The 25,081-nt window shown below is 40.6% G+C and overlaps 1 protein-coding gene across 1 annotated transcript in view; it reads right to left on the reverse strand.

Moving 5' to 3' along the window:
• Positions 1 to 4,699: 4,699 nt before the first annotated feature.
• rtkn2.L (rhotekin 2 L homeolog) overlaps positions 4,700 to 25,081 on the reverse strand; it is a 64,756-nt gene continuing 44,374 nt past the window's right edge. Inside the window, 5 exon segments of the mRNA NM_001094816.1 lie at positions 4,700 to 4,916; positions 5,100 to 6,851; positions 9,225 to 9,332; positions 19,368 to 19,533; positions 22,639 to 22,770. Of these exon segments, the coding sequence (NP_001088285.1) occupies positions 6,304 to 6,851; positions 9,225 to 9,332; positions 19,368 to 19,533; positions 22,639 to 22,770 (954 nt within the window). The 3' untranslated portion in view covers positions 4,700 to 4,916; positions 5,100 to 6,303.

Consider the following 25,081-nt stretch of genomic DNA (forward strand, 5'->3'; position numbering starts at 1 on the left):
TGTCTGTATTTCAAATTATCATTGATGGAAAGTGTCTTCTCTCCATTTCAGATCTACCAAGGTACATTGAAATCAATGGAAACTGCATAGTTACGCTTTTTCTCTTCAAAAACTTCGGTAAATCCCCCGACTCCGCAAATATGGTGGAGACTGCAGGGAAAACTGGGATTCTAAAACAAATAAAAGCGACCTGATGGATCGTGTATAATTTCTTCAATCTAATCTGATCAAGTCGAACTGATTTCAGAGCTTTCTTGAACAGATTAAATGGATACTGTCATGGAAAAAAATGTTTTTTTCAAAATGAATCAGTTAATAGTGCTGCTCCAGCAGAATTCTGCACTGAAATCCATTTCTCAAAAGAGCAAACTGATTTATTTATATTTAATTTTGAAATTTGACATGGGGCTAGACATTTTGTCAGTTTCCCAGCTGCCCCCAGTCATGTGACTTGTGCTCTGATAAACTTCAATCACTCTTTTCTGCTGTACTGCAAGTTGGAGTGATATCACCCCCCTCCCTTTCCCCCCCAGCAGCCAAACAAAAGAACAATGGGAAGGTAACCAGATAACAGCTCCCTAACACAAGATAACAGCTGCCTGGTAGATCTAAGAACAACACTCAATAGTAAATACCCATGTCCCACTGAGACACATTCAGTTACATTGAGAAGGAAAAACAGCAGCCTGCCAGAAAGCATTTCTCTCCTAAAGTGCAGGCACAAGTCACATGACTTGGGGCAGCTGGGAAATTGACAAAATGTCTAGCCCCATGTCAGATTTCAAAATTGAATATAAAAATATCTGTTTGCTCTTTTGAGAAATGGATTTCAGTGCAGAATTCTGCTGGAGTTGCACTATTAACTGATGCGTTTTGAAAAAAAAACATGTTTTCCGATGACAGGATCGATTTAAGATTCTAGGTAAATCGAGATTAAACAAAAGATATAGATACATAACACAAGCACCAAAAAATTTGTGAAAATTTGTGAAAATTCATCACATTGATTTTCGATAAATGTGCCTCGTAGCATTACATTTATTTATACTATTTCAGATACAAAACTGACTATAAAAAGAAAAGGGAAGATTGGATTTTATCTGCGCAATTTAGTCGTTTTGTTTAATTAGAAATCCAGCTTTTGTTTGTGGGAACTTTTACAAACAGATTTAAACATTCATTAAAGCTGGCAGATAAGTGCTCTCTCTATAGACAGGAATGACAGATGATGGTTTCAGTCTTGCGGTCACGCCGTTAAACCAAATGAGCGCGAGTCATCCGAGGAAACGCCAGAGTCATTAAAGATCACAGATGTAAAAAGGAAGAATGAGCAATGTATCTGTCGGCAGTTTACACGAAAATGCCCTGAATTGTAACATACGTAGGGGCCAGACACATCGCTCATCAGCAGCTGCTCTTTGTTAAATCGGCTAATTCAGAAATAATCATGTTTATTGCTCTTGTGGAAATGAGGTATTTACGTAGCTGCATTTTACCGCCTTACGGACTGGAACGGAGACCTTGGTGTTTTACTACAAGAGCAGCCGTAGACAAAGTGAAAACCACTGTAGGGTCTATCATCAGGGCCACCATCAGGGGCCCCGGTGGCTTTAAAGTGTTAAGGGGGGCCCGGCTGTACTGCACTTTCTAGATTAGCCGGGCCCAACTTGAGTCATGAAGTAGGAGACAAACCTCCAAAGTAGGAGCCAAAGTAGAAGCTGAAGCCAACGAAGGGAACCAATGAGGATAATGGGGGGACCCTGTGCACCAATTTTTTTTATCTTTATGGGGGAACCCTGGCCATCAAATGGGTTTTTTTTTTTTTACTTTTTATGGGGGGGGGGACTGGTCACCAATGTGTTTTTTTTTTTTTTAACTTGTGGGGGTGCCTGGCAACCAATGGGTTTCTTTTACTTGTGGGGGGGCTGGTATCCGATTTTTTTGTACGGAGCCCCGTGAATTCTGATGGCAGCCTTGTATGCTGTATATGAGTTTGATTCAGATCATCGAGTGGCTTCTGCTACATTATTTCACGAAACAACACCACCAAGGCAGAGAATAGAAATGGACAGACGGATCATTTCAATAGCAATAATATTTACAAATAACTTAAATAACATTGAGACAATGTCATCAATATATATTGAAAAGCTGCTTAGAAAGACTTTTTATTAGGCAAAATTGGATTATTATTTTTTTTAGTATAAAGTACTAAAAACGGCAAAATGTTTTGCTCTTGCAACAAGGTTACTTTGGATAGATTCCTACGTGGGTCATGGAGTTATTTCAGATCAACAGAAGCCATGGCTTCAAGCAAGAAGGCCCCCAAGCAGACAAAATTGGTTTTTATTGGAAACCTAACATTTATGTGAAACACAGAGAACTGGCTCTTACAAACAAGGCAGGCCATTAGATGGGGGGGTTTCCAAGCTTTTCTTTTTAACCCGGGAGCAACATTCAGATGAAAAGAAGAGTTGGGTAGTAACACAATGTTCTGGGTGGTGCTGTGATTGGCTACTAAGCCCCTACTAGCCCCTATGTGGACTGTCAGACTACAGGAGGCTCTGTTTGACAGAACATCTGGTTTTTATACAACCAAAACTTGCCTCCAAACGTTGGTGAGAAACGTTGCTTGTGAGCCACTGGTTGGAGATCACTACATAGTTTAGTGGTGTTTCTTAATTAGATTCCATAGGAACGACTAAATCACACTTGATGGTGTCTCCAAAGATGTCCGCTCATAAGTATTTTTCTCACGATCCACGCATGGATGGCCAAATTATACGAATATGCTCCTCAAGCCTAAACCACATCATACATGACAATGATCCTCCTCCTTCAGTTAATCAGAAGTTACATAGGTTATATAAACCCATTCCCAACTGCCTACATGACACAGCAATGTAACCACACAGTAATGAATAGTGTGTGATGTTCCATACTTCCATCAACCATCACACAAGCCAAGAGAAGGAAGTGAAGCAGGAAGTGAAGTGGACACACAGAAGGCTTTCTCGCTGGAGGATTCTCTTGAATCAAGTCGGCTGATGATCCTGGATTGCAGGGGAAAGATCTATCAAGCAGCATCTATCTGGGAGTGTGGTCCAGTAATATATGGGTGGAGCAACAGCCACATAAAACCCGATCAGCTTCCGTACAAGTATTTATGAGCGGCTAAGGTTATTGTCAGTTGAGTGGATCTGTAAACGAGTCCCAGCTCCTAATGCTTCTGGTCCAACCAATCACCTCCTGACTTATGTTTTTTAGCCTGGGAAGTCCGACCGCCATCTGTTGGAGTAAAGGTGCCCAAACACTGAGAGATCCGCTCGTTTGGCGATGTCATCAAACGAGCTTATCTCTCAACCCGATATGCCCACCTTGGGGTGGGCAATATGGGGCTGATCCGATCGTGGGTCCTAGGGCCCAACGATCAGATCCTAACGAATAGCAATGAGCGGTCTGATTGCGGGACCGCATCTACAGTGCGGCCGTGATCCGACGGGATTTTTTGTCCCATCCGATCGAGATGGGACACGGGCCAATAAGCTGCCGACACGGTCTGCCACCTTAACACAATATTCTGTCAGAGCTGCTGCCCTGTGGTTGGCTGAAATGAACACACGTGCCCGAACACACTGCTCTGTATATATAGCGACATTACCAGAGACGAACAAGCAGAAAAGAAATTAAACAATGAGTAAAAAATAAACATGTTTGACAGCTGGAAGGTTTGGAAAGAATTGTTTAATAATTATCATCAAACAGCTCTAACTTTCTAATAATTATCAACAATCGCATCAAACATTGTGTTTAGCTGTCATTAGCAACATCCAGTTTGTTTTTTTTAACTTTAAAATATTTCATTTTAAAGAATTTTAGTAGATAAAAAAAAGGAATAAAAATGGGGTCTAAGGCACACGCAGGTGTTACTGCAATGGCTGAATATATTTTGGGGTGAGAGGCCGCACATATTCCAGATAACCGATCCCACACATGTAATAGTGCAAATGATCCATCAACATTTCTCTTTGGAAATAACAGAACGACATGGGAGATTTTGTGGGTCAGACCCACAGGATCCTGTTCTGCACATTTTGTGGAATGAAACCCAATGCAGTATAAAAATAAAATCTGATTGGATGAAGTCAGATGGATTCCCGGTTTCATGCCTCTATATCTGAGAGTCAGATATTCTTGCTTTACGAACGTGCGATAGTCGTTCAATACCAAATCTTTGTTTACAGATGAGATTTTAAAGGACCAGTAACATGACGGAACCCCCCCCCCCCCACCAAGACACATTTAACTTTAAATTCGCAATGTCTTTATTGAGAAATAACTTACCGATACCGACGATCCATCATGCGGCGCTAGATTTCTCCTACCTGCTTTCTATAGGAGATAGACAGGAGAAATCGAGTGACGCACGATAGATTGGCGCCCTGTCGCCTTTTCTGAAGAGGAGTGCAAGCTAAGTTATTTCTTAATAAAGACTTTGCGAATTTAAAGTTAAATGTGTTGTGTTTTTTTTTTCGTTATGTACAAACTAATTTTTCAAAAAAAAATTATGCTACTGGTCCTTTAATATTGGTGCCATTATTTTTGACTTTTTGGATGTTATCTGTCCGGTGCTGGGCTTCCTAGGGTCCATACGAATAGCTGACACCTAGGGCCCACTCAATGCATCATTAAATATACGATGGACTAGTGAGGCCCAAAAGGAATTCTCAGATATTCTTGTTGACCAGTCTTGACTTTGTCTGACTATCCATCTAACAAAATCTTTGTATTTCTACCATATGAGGTGGTCAAAACCATCTTAAGGGTAAGGGCACATCTGGCTATTCGGGAGATTTAGTCACCTGGCGACTAATCGCCTCTTCTTTGGGGCGACTAATCTCCCCGAACAGCTTCCCCCTGTCTTGCGCCGGCTATAATGAAACGTTGACTGCAGCGTGGCAAACAAAGCGCTTCGTATTCCGAAATCGCCTGAAGTGTCCTCATGAGGCAACTTCGGTAAATGAATCACCGTGTGTGCCATGCCGCAAGTGACTTTTCATTATAGCCGGCGTAAGACAGGGGGAAGCCTAAATCTCCCCGAATCGCCAGGTGTACCCTTACCCTAAGGCTTAAGTTGGCAGCCAATTGCCCAGTGTATGGGGCCCTCAGTCGGGCTTTCTCAATCAATATCTGGCCAAAAGTTGGTCAGATGTCGATCGGCTGGGCTTAAAAATCCTGTCTGATTGAGAACCACATCTGTTTATCAATGTGGTCCACGATCAAACCGCCCATTTTCTCCTTGTTGTGATCTGATTGTTGGCCCATGATTGCAGTTACAGTCAATGTGAATCACCTGTACCAGGTAGTTGAATGGGGTTTTGGGGAGTTTCCCTCCTGGCTGAAATGCCCCATGTGCCATGATCCCTCCATTTAAAATTAAAAACAGCTGCAATACACAAATTTAACTCGACAAACTAAAAACCCTTTAAACAGCTTATAAAACCGACATAACTTCAACAAGATTTCTCCATTAAAGGGGAACCCCCCCCACCCGGGGAACCCCCCCACCCTTATTGACATGAGCTCCTTCAGTTGGGCTTGTGCAGAAAAATTGCATAAATATTATCTGAACTGTCAAACAAAGGTTTTCCTTGTTATACACAGATATCATGGATTCCACAGACTGAAAGGAAGTCACGTCACTTCCCAGCCCCTTTAGGCTCACAGTGTCATGCAATCCCTCCCTCACCATGTCCATTGTGAAATGATGGATTCTGGGACATGAAGTCCCTTCTGCTTGCCAGACAATATGTGTACCACCCACGTGGAAGACTTCAAGTCCCAGAATCCATCACTTCACAATGGAACAAGGTATGGGAGGTGTTGCATAACACTGTGAGCCTAAGGGGGGTTGGGAAATGGTTTCTACAAGTAACACGTCTTTGTAAAAAAAAGCTATATTTATGTTAGGCAGTTAATATAGTGTTTTTATACCGTTATTACATAAGCCTAACTGAATGTTCTCATTTAACAAAAAAGGGGGTATATTTTCCATTTCTACCCTTGTGCATATTTTCCAGTATTTGTAGCTAACGAATCAATCTATAGGTCCAGTTTCACCAACTAAATTAGAATGAAAGATTAAAATGTTTAAATGGGACTTACGGTTAAACAAGCTAAGAATCCGTGCTACGATTTATTACGCAGAGTCCTTTGTACCTAAATAGTCAAAGTATTATTCCGCTTTCACCAGATAAATTGGAATGGCAAATTTATAAATGAAAGAGTATAACTGAATACAAGTTATACTTGAGATTGGAGCCATACTCTAGGGTCCAGTTTCTCCCTTAAGGATTTTTGTCTTGGGGTTGGCACTGGTTTTATTGGCTCTTGAGTCCCAGTATCCAGCTCAGCCTTGTTCTCCGTCACCTCGATTTTCTCAGGAGGGGCCGGTGTGAGTGGGACTACCATAGGCCTTTGGAGCTGATGCATTATAGCCGAGAGCTTTGTATCAAACGACTTGCGGACGAGACTTGCACGGGACCAGATGTTCTCTTTGTCCGACGGATCATTGCCTTCCACTAATTTCGAGAATGGAGTTTTGTTTGGCGGAGGTGGTGGAGCTCTTCTTTTCTTAGCTTTAACATTGCTACTGGTTGAGGGATCATCACTTGAAAGCAGAGGAGGCTTGTTCCTTTCAACATGGAGCTGGTGGTTGCCATCAAACAAAGCAGCCCACGGAGCTGGGGCAGACTCTTCTTGGGGTCCAATCAGGAATTGTCCATCGGTTTCCTCAATTTTATTGTGAATAATATCGGTGATGCTTTCAAGTTTCATGGGTGACCCAATGCCTGAAAATGAAAGTGAACATGGCTGGAGAATGCTGTATTTTACATACTGAACTTACTGTACCAGCCTAGAGGTTCGGCAACCCAATAACAGTAATGATCCAGGCCTTTGTTTACAGGAGCTCCCCATCTTGGATCTTGCAAGGCCATCATTTGAGTGTCAGTGGCACTGCTCATGCTCAGTGTTCTCTTGATAACGAGCAGAAAATTAGGTTTTTCTGTTACAGAAACTGATGGTATAGGGCAGTGGTGTCCAACTTATTACACATAGTGGGCCAATTGTATGTCGTGCAACATGTTGGAATGCCAGAATGAATTAAAATAATGTCATATGGTGAAGACTATGGAGCCTGTGAGCAGATTGAGGGCCATAAAAATCCAAATTGGAGGGCCTCCAGTTGGACAGCCCTGCTATAGGGCAATTCTGATCTGGTTTATGAGCTGCCATATAAATTTAATCTAATCAGTCTTGTATTATATAAATATACTGTATATTGTGATTGGGTCCCTAAGCTCAGTAAGTGACAGCAGCACAGAGCATGTGCAGTGAATCAGCAGAAAAGAAGATGGGGAGCTACTGGGGCATCTTTGGAGACACAGATCTTTACTGCTAAAGGGCTGTCGTTGCCTTGGGCTGGTACAGAAGCCCAAAACATAATGCACAACATTTCTATCTTAAATTTTTGTTGTGAACAAAACCCTCCGTAACCTAATTTGCATATGTAAATTAAAGTTCCAATTTGGTTTGGGATTCGGCCAAATTTTTCACGAAAGATACGGGATTTGGCCAAATCCTGAAATAGAGGATTAGATGGATTCCAACTCTATTAAAAAAAAACCCAGCCTGTTTTTTTTAGGAAATAATAATTACAACAGTTTTGCTTTGAAACCACCAGGGCCGCCATCAGGGGGGGACAGGGGGGACAAGCATACCGGGCCCGGGCATGAAGGGGGGCCCGGCAGCGCTGCATTTTTTTGAAGATCCGGGCCCCCCTTACGAGCGCCCGAGCCGTACGTCTTGCCTCTTCAGTGCCGAATGCGGAAGTGCCGAAAAGCCGAAGCCGATGCGACGAAAAGACCCGAAGTCACGGAAAAAGCCGAAGTCACGAAACGCCGAAAAGACCCGAAGTCACGAAAACAGCCGAAGCCGAAGTCCTGAAGCAGCGCAAAGACCCGAAGTCACGAAAACAGCCGAAGCCGAAGTCCTGAAGCGGTGAAAAGACCCGAAGTCACGAAAGGAGGCGAAGTTGAAGTACTGAAGCCATGAGTTCAATTCTACTGAACACCAGTTTGTGTTTTTTTTTTTTTAATCCCCTGGCCACCAATGTATTATTTTAATATTCTATAGGCCCCTGCCACCAATCTTTTTTTTAAAACTTTTGTTTTTGGGGCCCCAATTTTTTTTTAACTCGTAAGGGGCCCCTTGCCACCATTGTTTTTTTTTGGGGTTTTTTTTTTAAAAAAAAAAATTAATTTTCTTTTTGGTGGCCCCAAATTTTTTAACTTGTAAGGGGGCCCCTGCCACCAGTTTTTTTTTTTTTTCAAAAAAAAATTATTTTTTTTTTAAATTTTTTTTGGGGCCCCAATTTGTTTTTAACTTGTAAGGGGGCCCCTGCCACCATTTTTTTTTTTTCAAAAAAATTTTTTTTTCTCCAAATTTTTTTTTTGGGGCCCCAATTTGTTTTTAACTTATAAGGGGGCCCCTGCCGCCAATGTTTTTTTTTTTTTTTCAAAAAAAAATTAATTTTTTTTCACATTTTTTTTTGGGGCCCCAATTTGTTTTTAACTTAGAAGGGGGCCCCTGCCACCAATGTTTGTTTATTTTTTAGTTTTTTTTACATTTTTTTTGTTGGGGCCCCAAGTTTTTTTTAACAGGGGGCCCCTGCCACCAATGTTTTTTTAAAAAAAAAAAAATTTTAATTCTTTTTTTTTGGGGCCCCAATTTTTTTTATAAGGGGGCCCTGACCATCAATAGCTTTTTACAACTTGTGTGGGGGGGGGGGGTTACTTTTTTAGCGCTGATGTCTGTGTGGTCTTTTAACTGCGATGTGGGCGGGATATGGGGCGGAGCTTGGTCGTCAGTGTTGTACGGGGCCCCGTGATTTCTAATGGCGGCCCTGGAAACCACAAAGTATAAAATAAAAGTAGGATCGTTCTTACAGCCTTGCGTTGTACATTGAAACCTTAATTTTACATCTCCTGGTTTTAAGTTTTCCATTATTTTCCATTGTTGTTTTGTGATCCCACCTATATATTATGCATAATGCATTTCCCTGATTTTACATTTTCATGGATTTTACACCATTTTTTTCCGGTCCCCTGAAAACGCATAATGGGGGTTTTTTACTGTTTTTTTCTACAGGGAAAACAACTTACTCATGTCATGGTAGACTGAAGCAGGTTCTCTCGTTAAGAACAATGGTGGTTTCTGCGGGGAAGTCTCATTTATTTTCATTAGTTTTTCGGAGCAATGTTTCCACTGACCTGGGAGGGGTGAGAAAAACGCAAGTTAATAGGGACTACTGTACATTAAAGGGCAACTTCCTAGACAAAACAATTTGATACATTTTTTGATAGTTTTCCTGTCAAGTATATCATATATATTCAATAGCAATTATCTTTACAAATAATTTTTAAATCAGTGTAATGATTATACAGGTATGGGATCAATTACCCAGAAAGCTCTGAATTATGAGTCCCATCTCCCATAGACTCCATTTTATCCAAATAATTTTTAAAATTGATTTCCCTTTTCCGGGGACTGGGGGGCCCAAGGCCCACCGGGGCTGCTGTCTCCGGGCCCCCTACCTCACTGAGGTGCGCCGCAATTGTGCATGCACATTGGGTTTTTCCCACGATTGCGCATGCAATGACCTAAAAATCTTTTTTGCAGGGGGTATGTCTGGGCCAGCCGGGCACACAGGGTTTTTTCCCGGTGGCCGCCAGCCCAGTCCAACCCTGCCCTTTTCTCAGTAATAAAACAGTAGCTTGTACTTGATCCCAACTAAGATTATTATATTATAATTAATCCTTACTAGATACAGAAAAAAATAATCCTTCGCAGATTTAATAGACCAGTAACAATTTTTTTTTCTATTTTTACAGATAAAAAAAACACAGAAAAATTAAACTTTGAAAGTCTTCATTAAGAAATAACTTATTGAATCTCCAGAAAAGGTGATAGGGTGACTATCCATCGCGTGGTGCTCAATTTCTCCGCCCTGGCTATCTCCTATAAGGAAGGCAGAGAAATTGAGCACCGCACGATGGATCGTCTTTTCCGAAGAGGAGCACAAGCAGAGTTTTAAGTTGTTTCTTAATAAAGACTTAGTGATTTCAAAGTTTTATTTGTCTTTGCGTTTTTTTTTTTTTGGTATACGAACAAATTTAAAAAAATAAAAAAAAATTCTGTTACTGGTCCTTTAAAGAGATATTGACACCAGAAAATAACTTTTTTTTTATATCTATTATAACATTATCTTTGAATGCTATTTATAATTTTAAAAGTATTTGCCTGATGCTTTTAAATTTCCTTTGTACAGCAGTAGTCGGTTAGCTTTTAAAAACGAAGTAACAGGCGGAGATGGGACAGTCGGGTTGACGTACAGGCTGGTTTAGGAACTTTGATAATAATAATTATCAGCGAAAAACGATCAACGTGACCCAAGTGTAACTTTTAATGCAGATTAATATTTTGAAAAGAAAATGTTTAGCGTCAGTATCACTTTAAAGTATGGAGATCCGAATTACTGAAAGATCCCATATTCCGGAAAACCCCAGGTCCTAAGCATTCTGGATAACAGGTCCCATACTGGCAATATTTACATTCCCTTTAATTTCCCTATCATGTATAAAATAAGAAAGAATAGCAGAATTATTATACAAAAAGAAAATTCTTATAAAAATCTGGTTTTGTTTCACATAAATACACACACAGCAGCTAGTATAATTAATTTTAAAACATCAGCGCCACCTGCTGCTCATTTTGTCAGGCTGGCTCAGCTGAAAATGTATTTTATGAGAAGAGGGAAGTTGTGTGATGTTGCTCTGCTAAGAAAATAGAGTTTCTGAGCAGAGAAGTCAGTTGAGGTTTCTCTCCTGTTCTGAGCAACATCACAAGACATTCCTTGGACAAAATTACAACAGTAGGTGGCGCCGTTGTATCAAATTCATTATATTAAAACTGTTAATATCTTGAAAACCAAAACCAAAGTGAATCCATTTTTTGTGGGTTTACATTTTCTTTAAAAATACATGTAGCTCGGTTTCGATTGGCCTTTTTTTTGTAAATGGTCACGCAGAAACTAAGTTTAACCAAATTAAACTGGGGACAAAAGATAGCAAATAAATAATAATTTACAGCAAATAAAAAATGTTAATGTTTGGATTTACTGCCATATTTAGAACATTTCCAATTTGCAATGGCGCTAGTATAAGCAGAAAATTGACCACTGCTATGCAGATGATAACGGCTCCTACTAGAGAACGTCAATAAAATGACAACTTATAATGTAATATCTCACATCTATATTCCGCAGGAACTCAAAAATAACATCAGTGCAGTATAGTAGATAAAGGAGCGGTGGGGTGTTGAGGCTTTTGTCAGTAATGAAAATCTCGAAAGTTTTGCAAATCAAGGGTAAATGCGATGCTGAGAGAGGTGTAATCTAGGTGCATGTGCCGCTGATATGTTTGAAGGATAGAGAACTCACTTACTCCAGTGCTGCAATCAATCACAAGCATTTTTCCCCATTTTTAGAAAAAGTAAATTGGCCTGTGGGTCGTCACATGGGGCAACTGATTGCGGCGACACTGGGGGGCTTACTCATAAATAGTAAGGGCTGTGCTTGCTGAACACAGGGACCTTTGTGTGTGTGTGGACTGCTAGATACTACTCCATCAGTGAAGTGTGTGACTAAATGCGATGGGATACGGAATACATACTTGTACCATGAATGAACCGAGAGCAGCTGTCATGGAATATCAGGACGGAACTTGTTGAGCAGCTGTTCCAAACAAATTCATATGGTGCTGTCATCTGCTGATAATAGGCCCACGCTCGGCATGACAACCTTATTTGCTCAGGCCATGGAAATAGCGCTGCTTTATTATGAGATAACTGTATGAAGAAAGACCCTCTCACCTTCGGAGCAGCAGCCACGTGCAATTGATTCCATTGTGCGTTTCAAGGCAACAGATAGCTGCTTGTATATAATGACTAATATGTGGTCAGGATATAATAGAAAGCCACATAGCCATAGCAACCAATCAGCAGTAAGTTTTTGCTAGAATGTTATTTATATAACAATGACATTTTCTTAATAGCTTTGCAGAGATTATACATCATTCGTATCAGTCCCTGTCTGATTGAAGCCACAGTCTAAGATCCCCGTCACATACACACACTCCCTTGTTCATTTTAATAAATTTACCGCCCCTGTATGTTTAATGGACTAAGAGATCAATCTTACATAAAAATACAAATTCCTTTTCAATAGTTCCTTGGCTGGAATCGAACGCAAGACCTTAGCACTGTGGTCCTAGGTTCGATGCCAGCCAGGACTCTTATGAATGTCCACCAAGTTTTTTTTAATTTTTTTATTGAGTTACCTCCTGGTGCTCTGGTTTCCGCCCACAATCCAAAAATATACAGTCAAGTTACCTGGCTGCTAACCTTTGTGCCCCAGTGCTGCCAGCTCAGCCTTTTAAAATCCACATTCAGTAAGGCTGAGAAATTATTATTAAAGGAAAATGAAAGTTCCATTCAAGGGGGGTGCCAAATGTTAGAGCACCCTAAAGGATTTAATGACTTACCGGATACCCAGTGCTCCTGTTTGCAGAAACCTGCAGCAGTCCAGGGCACTAGTGGGCAATCTTCTTCCTCCATTCTTCAGACTCCAGCAGCAGATGCATGCGCTAAAAAGTTGGCTTTTTTTTTTTTTTTAAATCCGGCTTGAAACGATACCGGCACATATGCGCCCGTGCCAAAAAATGAAGAAGATCGTTCACTTGTTAGTGCCCTCGGGCTGGTTCAGTTTTCTGCTAACAGGAGCACCGGCCCGGGGTATCAGGCAAGCCACTACACTCCTTGGGCGGAGCCCTAAAATTTGGCACCCCCCCATAGACTTGAGCTTTCATTATACTTTAAGGTGCTTTCAGCAGACTGTATACAGCAGGGATCCCCAACCTTTTGAACCCGTGGGCAACATTCAGAAGTAAAAGGAGTTGGGGAGCAACACTAGCATAAGAAAAATGTTCTTGGGGTGCCAAATAAGTGCTGTGATTGGCCATTTGGTAGCCCCTATGTGGATTGTCAACCTACATTGAGGCTCTGTTTGGTAGTGCACCTAATGCACCTGGTATTTATGAAACCGAAACTTGCCTCCAAACCTGGAATTCAAAAATAATCCTCTACTTTGAGGCCATTGGGAGCAACATCCAAGGGTTTGGAGAGCAACATGTTGCTCACGAGCTACTGGTTGGGGACCACTGGTATACAGTATGCACCCACGTCAAATGTCGGCATCTTATATCTTTTAGGGCCATGAAATCAATCTACCAGGACTGCATATGCTTCTATGCCATCTAGAAAGTTTCAGGCCTCAGAAATTAAAGAGATCAGACAGAGAGAGCGAGAGAGAAATAAAATAGCAAAAAATACCACATTCAACGGGCTCAGTTAAAGTAACTGATTCTAGTGTGTGTGTGTGTGTGTGTGTGTGTGTGTGTGTGTGTGTGTGTGTGTGTGTGTGTGTGTGTGTGTGTGTGTGTGTGTGTGTGTGTGTGTGTGTGTGTGTGTGTGTGTATCACGGGTGGTTATGAACCCTTTTGGGTGGAGATCACCTGTCGCTGCTAATCTCTGACATAAGTCTAGTGTTGGCCATGTTTTGCAAACACTAACAGGCGATTCAAGCTGTTTGAACCAGAGCTGTATTCTGACTGTGGTCAAAACACACTGGGTGCCCTAGGCCTTAGGGAAAGGCCAGACGTGGCGTTTTTAAAAAAGCTCACTCGGGCGTAAATACGCCACTGAAACCACACGCGACCGCCGACATGCATTTTTCAGCACGTAGGTTTCTTTTCCCAACATACAATTATCATTGTTCTCGTTTGCCATAATTCCGCTGGCTAGAAATAGAAACGCTATTTACATGCAAAATGGAGTAGGAATGATCGTCAATATGCAACGTAATTACATCACCGGCCTAATACGCCATAAAAACGTATGAGTCATTTATCTCACGAGAATTTGGATGCCATATTTAAAATACGCTGCGTATTTACGTAAAGTGTGGTTTCAAACATGCAGATCCCATAGTCGATTGATTTGGTAGTTTGACGTATTGGCGTTTCTGCTGAAAAATGCCAATACTGGAATCCCGTGGTGGTTTTCGGCTTGCAAGCACCCTGTCAGAATTGCCATAGCGTGTTTTACATTAGTTTCAGTGGTAGCGCAGTTTATGTGTATTTACGCTCGAAGGAGCTTTTTAAAAAACGCAACGTAAAAACGCCACGTCTGGCCTTGCCCTTAATTGTATTGCTGAGTGCACCCTTGCCTTATGACAGAGACCGGAAAAATATTTAATTAAGTTACTTTTCAAGTCATTCCTCTTTTTGCGTTATGTAAATGTCAGTTTAATAATAATAAAAAAAAAACACAAACGCACCAATTAAAATTCATGAAAAACAGACAATTCACTGTGTGTCCTTGAAGAAAATACTTAATTAGATACACGCTTTGGGAAAATACAATTTCAATGTGCTCTGCACTAATTGCGCTCACAGGAGACAGACGGACAAAGGAATAAGTGTCAGAAGTCAGACCGGGGGGCCAGAGACAGATCATCATGGAAGTTACAGGCGGAAACACAAGGTGGAAGATTTCAAGGCATAACCCATAGAATTTGCTCATATGGAATTTCCTTGAAATTAAATGATGTGCCCAACAGATTAATACAGTTGAAGAACATGCAGCATTAAAGGGGCAAGTTAACTTTAAGTATGTTATAGAATGGCCAGCTCTAAGCAACTTTTTCCATTGGTCTTCATTTTTTCTTTTTTTATACTTTTTGAATTATTTGCAGTTTTCTTCTGACTCTTTCCAAATGGGGGTCACTGACCCCATCTAAAAACAAATGCTCTGTAAGGCTACAAATGTATTATTATTGCTACTTTTTATTACTCATCTTTCTATTCAGGCCTCTCCTGTTCATATACCATTCTCTTATTCAAAGCAATGCATGGTTGCTAGGGTAATTGGGATCCTAGCAACCAGATTGCCAAAATTGCAAATTGGAGAGCTGCTGAATAAAAAGCTAAATAACCAAAAAACCACAAATAATAAAAAATAAAAACCAACTGCAAATTGTCTCAAAATATCGCTCTCTACATCATACTAAAAGTTAATTTAAAGGTGAACAACTCCTTTTAAACTTCACCCCTCAACAGCAGCCCAGAGCTCAATGAGCATGTGCAGTGTCACAGACACCCAAAAGATGGATTCAAGATGGTGGAGCTGCTGTGGACAACTTTACAGGGCTGGATCACGGGAAATTATTAATACATTTCCATCTTAATGTAATAAATGTCATTAAGTTTGCCCAGATGCAGGAACCCATAGCAACCAATGAGGTGTTTGCATTTAAACAGGTGACCAGTAAACGCTACCTGCTGATTGGTTGCTATGGGTTACTGCTCCTGGGCAAACTTAGTACATTTTATTACATAACCCCTATAGTTCTATGATTCATTCTGTTTTGGCAATAGATCTGTTTATTTCCAAAATTATCAATCCAAGCAAGCTTTCTGTCATTTTTCATTATAAATTGCCGACTTGGTAAGAGTAATTGAGGCTTCTGTAACATATTGACCAGGAAAACAGAACAGCTACCTGTCCCAGGTTATATCTTAGCTCGAGGGCAATAGGATCCATATTGGTTTTTGGTAGGGATGCACCAAATCCAGGATTCGGTATTTTTCAGCAGGATTCGGCCGAATCCTTGTGCCTGGCCGAAGCCGAATCCTAATTTGCAAATGCGGGAAGGGAAAAATCACACGACTTTTTGTTACAAAACAAAGACGTAAAAAAATGTTTTGCTACTTTTTCCTTTCCCGCCCCAAATTTGCATATGCAAACTAGGATTCGGATTGGTTTTCGGCCGAATAAAAAATAGTGGATTCGGTGCATTCCTAGTCTTTGTCCCTTTTTTTTACAATGTGCTTCAAGCATAAATATGGTAAAAAAGAGACCAATTACAGGAGCCTGCTGGTGGGACTGGAAGGAAGCTCTTTGGAAAGCAGATTGCTGAGGGAAAGGTCATCCACGCAAGGCTTGAGAGAATGATTTATACAGCGGAGTCTAAGCAACTGTTAAATGAAGTCATTGCTGATCTTTTCTCATTTAAGTAAACTCCGCTAGAAAACAACCTATAAATAAAGCTGCTTTAATACACTTTGACAAGAAACATAATGGGATAAAACTAGGACAGCAGAACACTTGGCAGGATCTACATTCTAACTATGAATCGCTAAAAATAACATGTTCCCATTAGAACAAATCATTTCAGGCACATTTTGCTTTATATAAAATATTTTTTTCTGTTGGTTATGGCCGTATCTTGCTTACAGTTCCCTGTTGTCAGGATGCAGACAATGCCCAGCTAGCACAATCCCAAATCAGCCTCTTAATGCTATTCAATTTGTTTTCTGTAGTTTAGAGTAAGAAAAGCAATTTACTTTCTAGTTGCTGTGGATCAGTGACCTAGCAACCAGACAGCTGTCTGAAGGTCAAAATAAAAAAGGAATAGCTTTGATAAAACAGAAATGCCTTATGTGTCCTATTGTGAGTATAGTAAAGCTTTATATTTCCTATTGTGAGTATAGAAAAGCTTTATGTTTCCTATTGTGAGTATAGAAAAGCTTTATGGGTTACATGATTACGGACTCTAGAAATCTTGAAATCGTTACTTATTAGCCCATGTTTAAGGCCCTCAAACTGGCTGAATTTTTAGGATATTAGCAGTCAGCACGACCTGTATAAAAGGAATAGCCTGCTCTCTAGTGATGTGGAGGTCGACCAAAATCGACCTGCCCCTCCACCACCCGCACCCGTCCCTAAAGCAGCGATCCTGCATATTTATAGACCCGCCCTGATGTCATGGAAGGGGCGGGGCATGCAGTCCTTAAAAAAAACCAAAACGACGACTGGAAGCAGAATCCGGCACAGTAAGGTCGCAGGGTGTGGGTTTCGGCAGTGGAAAACCATGGTGACGTCTAATATCCTTATGTTACAGAACATTACTCTCAGGAAGTGTTCAATATAAAAATAAAAACTGGGTAAATAGATAGGCTGTGCAAAATAAAAAATGTATCTAATATAGTTAGTTAGCCAAAAATGTAATGTATAAAGGCTGGAGTGACTGGATGTCTAACATAATAGCCAGAACACTACTTCCTGCTTTGCGGCTCTCTTGGTTTCCACTGATTGGTTACCAGGCAGTAACCAATCACTGACTTGAGGGGGGGCTACATGGGTCATAACTGTTGCTTTTGAATCTGAGCTGAATGCTGAGGATCAATTGCAAACTCACGGAACAGTTATGTCCCACGTGGCCCCCCTTATAGTCACTGACTAACTCAGAGTTAGAGAGCTGAAAAGCAGGAAGTAGTGTTCTGGCTATTATGTTACACATCCAGTCACTCCAGCCTTTATACATTACATTTTTGGCTAACTAATAAGAAACATTTTTTATTTTGCCCAGTTTTTATTTTTACACTGAACTGTTCCTTTAAAGCATAAATATATCAGAACTGTTATAACTGCCTTAAAGGAGAATTCAACCCTTAACTAAAAAAAAACCCTACCCCCCTACCCTACATAGACCTCTCTCCCAACTCCCCCAGCCTAGCTGCTACCCCTGAGAAACGCCACCTAACTTTTTACTTACCCCTCGGTGCAGATTTAGGGATCGCAGTTCACGGCAGCCATCTGCCGGGTCTTCGTATCTTCTTCAGTCGCTTTAGCGTCTCAGATTACCGAAGACCTGGAAGATGGCTGCCGTGAACTGCGATCCCTGAATCTGCACAGAGGGGCAAGTAAAAAGTTAGGGGCATTTCCCCCGGGTTAGCAGCTAGGCTGGGGGGGGGGGGTTCTACATAGGGTATGGATTTTTTTTAGTTAAGGGTTGAATTCTCCTTTAAATATAATTTGTTGTGTCTTGTTACAACTGGTGCTTAGTGATGTGACATATAGGGGCAAATTTATTAAAGGTCGAGTTGTATTTAACCCGTAAAAATTAGAGTTTCTTAGGGTATTTTTCATTCAAAACTCGAGGTTGAAAAAAACATTACTTTTTCAAGATTTATTATATCTCAACCCTGGAAATAGCTTCAATCTGATTACACCATCTAAAACCTGTCGAGGTCATGTAGAAGTCGATGGCAGAGGTCCCTTGAACTATTAAGATGTTAACAGCCTCCATGATATTCCAGTTCTTTCCTGTGGGTTTCATTCGAAAACTTGATCAATTCAAACGATTTGAGTTTTTTTCTGATTAATTTGAGTTTTCGGGTTGTTCACCTCGAATTTACTGATTCGAGTTTTTCCAATGCAAGTTTTGCGTTTATTCAAGGTATAAAAAAACCGCACAAAGCTCTAAAATTCAAACTTTGATAAATAAGCCCCATAATGTTTAAACTGATGTACTCTAAGGAATAATGTACTCCTATTTAAAAAACATAAGGGTACTGGAAGTTGCGGGGGGGGGGGGGGTGGCTTACCATTAGAAGGCCGTCCCAGTCAGATATATTTTCTGACCCCCATTAAGAACGTAGGTGGTAGCGGCTCACACCACACTTTCACCTTCACCTATTTGCAGCAATGATGGGGAGGGAGTAACATACAGCAGATTACTCAACCTTTCCTTAGGCCCCATAGTCCTAGGGTCAGCTTTATACTAGTTCAGCCACAGGCTGCAGGTGTTCTGTTGCCTTTATATTCCATGCCTACAAATGTGTGCCTTTATATTGTATTTTTGACAATTACTAAGGCTATTCCTCTTTAAAAGGACCAGTAACAGCAAAGATTTTCTAAAAAAAAAAATCGTTATTATGCTACGTAAAAAAAGACTTCAACACATATTAAACTTTAAAATCGGCAAGTCTTTATTAAGAAATAACTTACTGAAACTCCGCTTGCGCTCCTCTTCAGAAACAGGGCGACGATCCATTGTGCAGCGCTCAGGAGAAATGGAGCGCCGCATGATGGATCGCCGATCACCTTTCCTGAAGAGGAGCGCAAGCGGAGTTTCGGCAAGTCAATTCTTAATAAAGACTTAGCGACTTTAAGTTTAATATGTGTTGGTGTCTTTTTTTCGTAGCATACTAACGAATTTTTTAAAAATATTTTTTTGCTGTTACTGGTCCTTGAATATACAATCTACAATATTTAACGACCAGTGTTTTACAATAATCTGGTAACATACTATCCGTGTTTATGACAAATGCATATAGAGAACTTACTTAGATCGTAAAAATGTTGCCAGAAAGCCTCCATCCACTTCTGAAGCTCTTCCTTACAGTCGGCTGAGAAGACTTTAGTGACGGCTTCACCGGACACAACATTGATAACGGAAAAACTGCTGGCTCGAGATTTGGAATCCTTTCCCACTGCTCGAATTCTTGTTTCCTGCAGCAAAAACGTTCTGCATCAGTAGGAGAACAATCGCATAAAATGCTGAGAGGTCATGGGGCTTTTATATGGGAAGAAACCACCACAAGTGTAAGAGTTTTCCCTGCGGTTTGCTTCTCTGTGTTTCCCAGAGTGTCAGGAGACAGGGCTCTCATATGTGTTGCATCTGATTGGTTTCAGCTCTGGCAAGCCATTGCTACCTGGTTAAAGCGAGAACTGTACAGATTTAATTTAATTTAAATAAATGGGCAATTATTAGGGATGCACCAAATCTAGGATTCTGCCTTTTTCAGCAGGATTCGGATTCGACCGAATCCTTCTGCCCAGCCGAACCCTAATTTGCATATGCAAATTATGGGCAGGGGAAATTGCGTGACTTTTTGTCACAAAACAAGGAAGTAAAAATGTTTTTCCCATTCCCACCCCTAATTTACATAATAAAACAGTAGCTTGTACTTGATCCCAACTAAGATACAATTCATCCTTATTGGAAGCAAAACCAGCCTATTGGGTTTATTTAATATTTACATGATTTTCTAGTAGACTTGAGGTATGAAAATCCAAATTACAGAAAGATGTGTTATGCAGAATACCCTAGGTCCTAAGCATTCTGGGTAACAGGTCCTGTACCTGTACTTTAATATCCCAATATATCAGCAAAGTAAAGTTATCCTTCTCTATTTGTTTTGTAACTTTCAGGTTTACACTTTAAGCCAAAACAGCCTAATTAAAATAAATCCTCCCAAAGCAGCTTTCCATCCTTTTGAACATTATGAAAGATAATTTTAGCGAGCACATTCTCTGTTCTTCTCACACCATGAGCAGCGGCTGGAAGTTAACTAGGAGAGGGATTTGAGCAGAAGGCTCGCGCTTTCATGTTGGCTTTGCTGGCCGGGCAATGAGTTGTGACTATGTGAGGATGCAGCATCGCTGGTAAATAATTCAACAAGCTTTGTTTTTAACCGACAACAGATCATTCCCAATTACAGGCATTACTTCGAGGTGGCAAGTCCACTTAAAGCAATACAAACTAACGACAGGGTGATCGGTAATGTAAAATGCAGTCCGCTCTTTCCTTTTATTGGCACGCCGGTGCCACCACTTTTATTATTAGAATGGCAATGTCATTTTCGTGGGCAGTTTCCCATGCAGCCACTTGTAAAGATTGTTTTTCGGAGGGGAACTTCAAAGCCTGCGTCTGCTCTTCTTGCCTAAACCTTTGAAGCGTTATCTGGAGGATTCCTGTTGTGCGAGCAGCGAAGGAGCTTTTCGCTTGAGGCAATAACATCTTGAAATATTAAATAATATACATCCATCTTCTTAAGTGAACAAAGTCTGTGGCTTTAAAGACGAGGGGAAGGTGTGTCAAAGCAGCCAGGCTGATTATTTGAGGGCTGACAAAGAATTATCTGGAGAGCTCCAATCTGCCCAGTTATTGGTACCTCATTGATCACAGTCCCATCAAAAAGTTGCCTGTGCTAATCTAAACACGGGAACATGGTGTCGCTTACTAGAGAACAGCCATTTTTATTCGTTCAGACTTGAAGTTATTGGTTATTTAGAAAAATATAGTAAATTATTGGACTTTGACTTTTGATTGATCTAGCGCAAGCTACAAAGCACATATCTGAATGGTTGCCTTTATTAACTAAACTGGTGCAATTTAGCAGCTAGGATTTTATTGTAGTACATGTGTTAGTAAACAAGAATACTTTACAGACTAGAAGTAATTTTATGTAGTCCATACCACATAAAAAATTGAAGGGGTGAAAACACGCACACACTCACACAGGATAGTTGGGAGTCTTAAATTCTAGCAAATTGAACCCATTAGCCCAAGTGCCTCCTCCAGTTATCTTTGCCTAGGTTGGCATCTGTTGTGTTAGAGAACCTGTTGGGCTCTTTCTGCCATTTGGTTGACCTGCTGTCTGCCTGATTCTTTGCCTTTCAAGGCTAACAGCTCTTCTTGACCCCTGAATATGGAACAGACTAATTGCTGACTACCCCTGTACCAACGGCTGTTCTATGCCGAGCTCCTGCCTAGTCGGCTACATTTCTGTTTCCTATTGCACTGCTGTCTGTCTGTCTGAAGCAAGTCAGAAGTCTGAGGTGTTACAGCCGGACTCTGGGGGTCCAAACAGTGCATTGATCAACAATGACACTTACAAAGGTGAACCATTACAAAGAGTTTGCGCCCAATATTAATTTTTATTGATTTATAGTGGGCGATTAGATGGCTTCAGATAGTGGTCCCCAGTGCCATAACTACAGTGTGCCGGGTCCCCCTGTAAAAAAAATCTTCAGAGGGCTTGGCGCACTGCACTTCCCAACCGCCAACCTGTTTGCACCGCCCACTCCTGCCTCATGCCCACCCACTTCCTGCCCAGCACTGGAGAATCCTTCATCGCCCTTGCCCGGCGATGAGAGGGGGGTGTTCTGCGTAACTGTAGAGGAAGTAGAACCTGGGACTATAGTAGTTATGCCACTGGTGATCCCCAACCAGTAGCTTGTGAGCAACAGGTTTCTCCCCAACCCCTTGGATGTTGCTCCCAGTGGCCACAAAGCAGGTGCATATTTTTTAATTCCAGGCTTGGAGGCAAGTTTTGGTTTTTATAAAAACCAGATGTACTGCCAAACAGAGTCTCCTGTAGGCTGCCAGTCCACATAGGGTCTACCAGATACCCAATTGCAGCTCATATTTGACATCTCCCAGAACTTTCTGCATGTTTATGTTGCTCTTTAACATTCGAAGGTGGTTTACAGGCACAAAAGGTTGGGGACCTCAAACTTAAGAGATGGTGGCAGCTTGCAGAGATGGCAACATTCTACTTTTGAATCCACCACATGCAGAATCACTGTGATCTATTACTTACACCTGCCCAAGTAGAAATAATGGTCCTCCTCTGCTTTCATACAGAAGTCTTAGCCACAGGTTTCATTGTAATGTCCCATAAACAATGCACCATTTGAAATAACATCATATATGTATGATGGGTACAATGATATATCTGATGGTTGGCAGATGGTTTCTTATGTTGGATATTGTTTTCTTCTGTGAACGGATATCATACATGTTGGAATTTTTTTCAGTGCAAATATTACCTTGTTTATGGGAACTGTCAAAGCTGGTTCCACTTTAGCATTGATTTCTTCTGGAGTGTAATAGCAGAGAAGGTTCCCTCCTTTCAACACACAATAGAACTTGGTGTAGCTGCGAAGCCCTCCGACCATCTCCTACACAATTAGCAAAGGAAAAGTGGAAGATAAAAGTAAATTCAGGATCTGTTCATACAGCTGGTCCGTATTTAAATGTTTTAACGGGAAACCAAATGGGGAAACTACAGGTATGGGATCAGTTATCCTGAACCTTTTATCCAGAAAGCTCCAAATAAAAGAAAGGCCACCTCCCATAGACTCCATTTTATCCAAATAATTCAAATTTTAAAAAAATATTTCCTTTTTCTCTGTAATAATAAAACAGTAGCTTGTACTTGATTCCGACTAAGATATAATTAATCCTTATTGGAAGCAAAACCAGCCTATTGGGTTTATTCAATGTTTAAATTATTTTGTGGTAGACTTAAGGGATCTCTCTGCAGTTTAGATCTTCATACCTTATTTAAAACCCCCAGATCCCATGCATTCTGATAACAGATCCCATACCATTTTATACAAGTAAGTTAATATTTTGCAACTGTGTAAAGTACTGAATAAACCGGTTTTCAAACTGTCCATGAACTGCTCATCTCTGAGTACAATATAACCAACATTTCTGTTCCTATTACCCTGGAATTCACTACATATTAATACATGTAAAATATCACTCATTTCCATAGAGCTGTCAAAAAAAAAAATTCAATAAGAAAGCTTAAAAGCAGAAAGAAATAGGTTGACTGGATGGGTGAAAGGCCCTTTTTCAGCCACAAAAAGGGAAAAAAACGATATTAATGGATTCATAAGAGAACAGAAAGAAATACTTGATGGCAGATAAAGGCTAAATGACTGCATTTTAATATATTTCTTTTATTTAATATATTCTAGGGGCAGCTTTGTGTTCATCCATTTAGAAATTCCTTTTAAACACTATAATATAGGCACAACTGAACCAGTGTCTGTCACAGCAGGGCTGATAAAAAATGGAAAGTATATGGAAAATACCATGAATTAAATGGCAAATCCCTAGAAAAGCAGAATACTCGTTAGACTTTATTTTGCAGTAACTTTTAAAGGGGTCGTTTACCTGCTGCACTTCAATATGCAAAGTACAATTTCGAGTGCAATTGCCACGTATTTCGAGTGCAATTGCCATGTTTTTCAACCACAACGCAGAGATTTCCCCATACTTAAACACAACCACAATTGTGCTTCTGTCATAAATTACCACTTTAAATCTCTAAGAGATTGTGTACCCACAGTGGCGTAACTAGATTTTACTGGGCCCCACAGCAAATTTATTTTAGGGGCCTCAACATATCCAGAGGTTGTCCTGTTTTACCAATATATGTTGAAAGCTCAGTAATTAGGGCCTCTTGGAGCCCACTGCAGCCATAGAGTCTGCTTCTTCTGCAGTTACATTACCTAGGTACCCTTGTTTTTGCTCATATAAAAACATAAGCATGTGTACTTACTGCTAAACACCACAACACCATATTATTTGGCTCTCAGATATATATAAACAATTTTTTAGAGATCTGTACTGCCCATGAAGCTGGTTAGAGAGAGCGCAGGGGACACCAAATGGCGTTGAGATGCTCAGCATTGATACATTTCTTTTGAAAGAGGAGGAGCCCCAGCCTGTATAGGAACTGGTACGGGTATGGGAGCTGTTATCCAGAATGCTGACGGATCTTTCCATAATTCGGATCTTCATACCATAAGTCTACTAGAAAATCATATAAACATTAAATAAACCCAATAGGCTGGTTTTGCTTCCAATATGGATTAATTATATCTTAGTTGGGATCAAGTACAAGCTACTGTTTTATTATTACAGAAAAAAAGGAAATAATTTTTAAATATTTGAATTATTTGGATAAAATGGAGTCTATGGGAGACGGGCATTCCATAATTTGGAGCTTTCTGGATAACGGTTTTCCGGATAATGGATCCCATACCTGTATCAATGGATTTTGGTAGTCTTTAGAGCAATGACCCTTCTGGAATGGGAGCTGCTGCTCCTGATTGGTTGGCAATCTGTGAAACTAAACAAAGTGGTGCCCCTTCTCCCTAATCTTGGGGAGAGCTGTAAACTAGAGAGATACTTAAAAAAAGGGACCATGCTGGAGCCATAACAGGGGATTACAATGACAAATAAGTGTTCCAGTAACAGCTTCTTCTATTTGAAGGCTGCTAATTCTTTTGAGACACTGGTTGCCAAGGATTCTTTACGTCTCATTTAAATCATATTGCAAAGTGACGTTTCTTTCAGCAACTGCATTTTGGTACAATCTGTTCATACTGTCGAGTTTAACGGACTGTCAAAAGAAAAGAACTGCTGGGAAGGAGGCATAAATTAACCTAAAATCAGCAAGAAATTTTAAATAAA

The sequence above is a fragment of the Xenopus laevis genome, chromosome 7L (genome assembly GCF_017654675.1).
Source record: "Xenopus laevis strain J_2021 chromosome 7L, Xenopus_laevis_v10.1, whole genome shotgun sequence".
In the NCBI taxonomy this organism is placed as follows: domain Eukaryota; kingdom Metazoa; phylum Chordata; class Amphibia; order Anura; family Pipidae; genus Xenopus; species Xenopus laevis.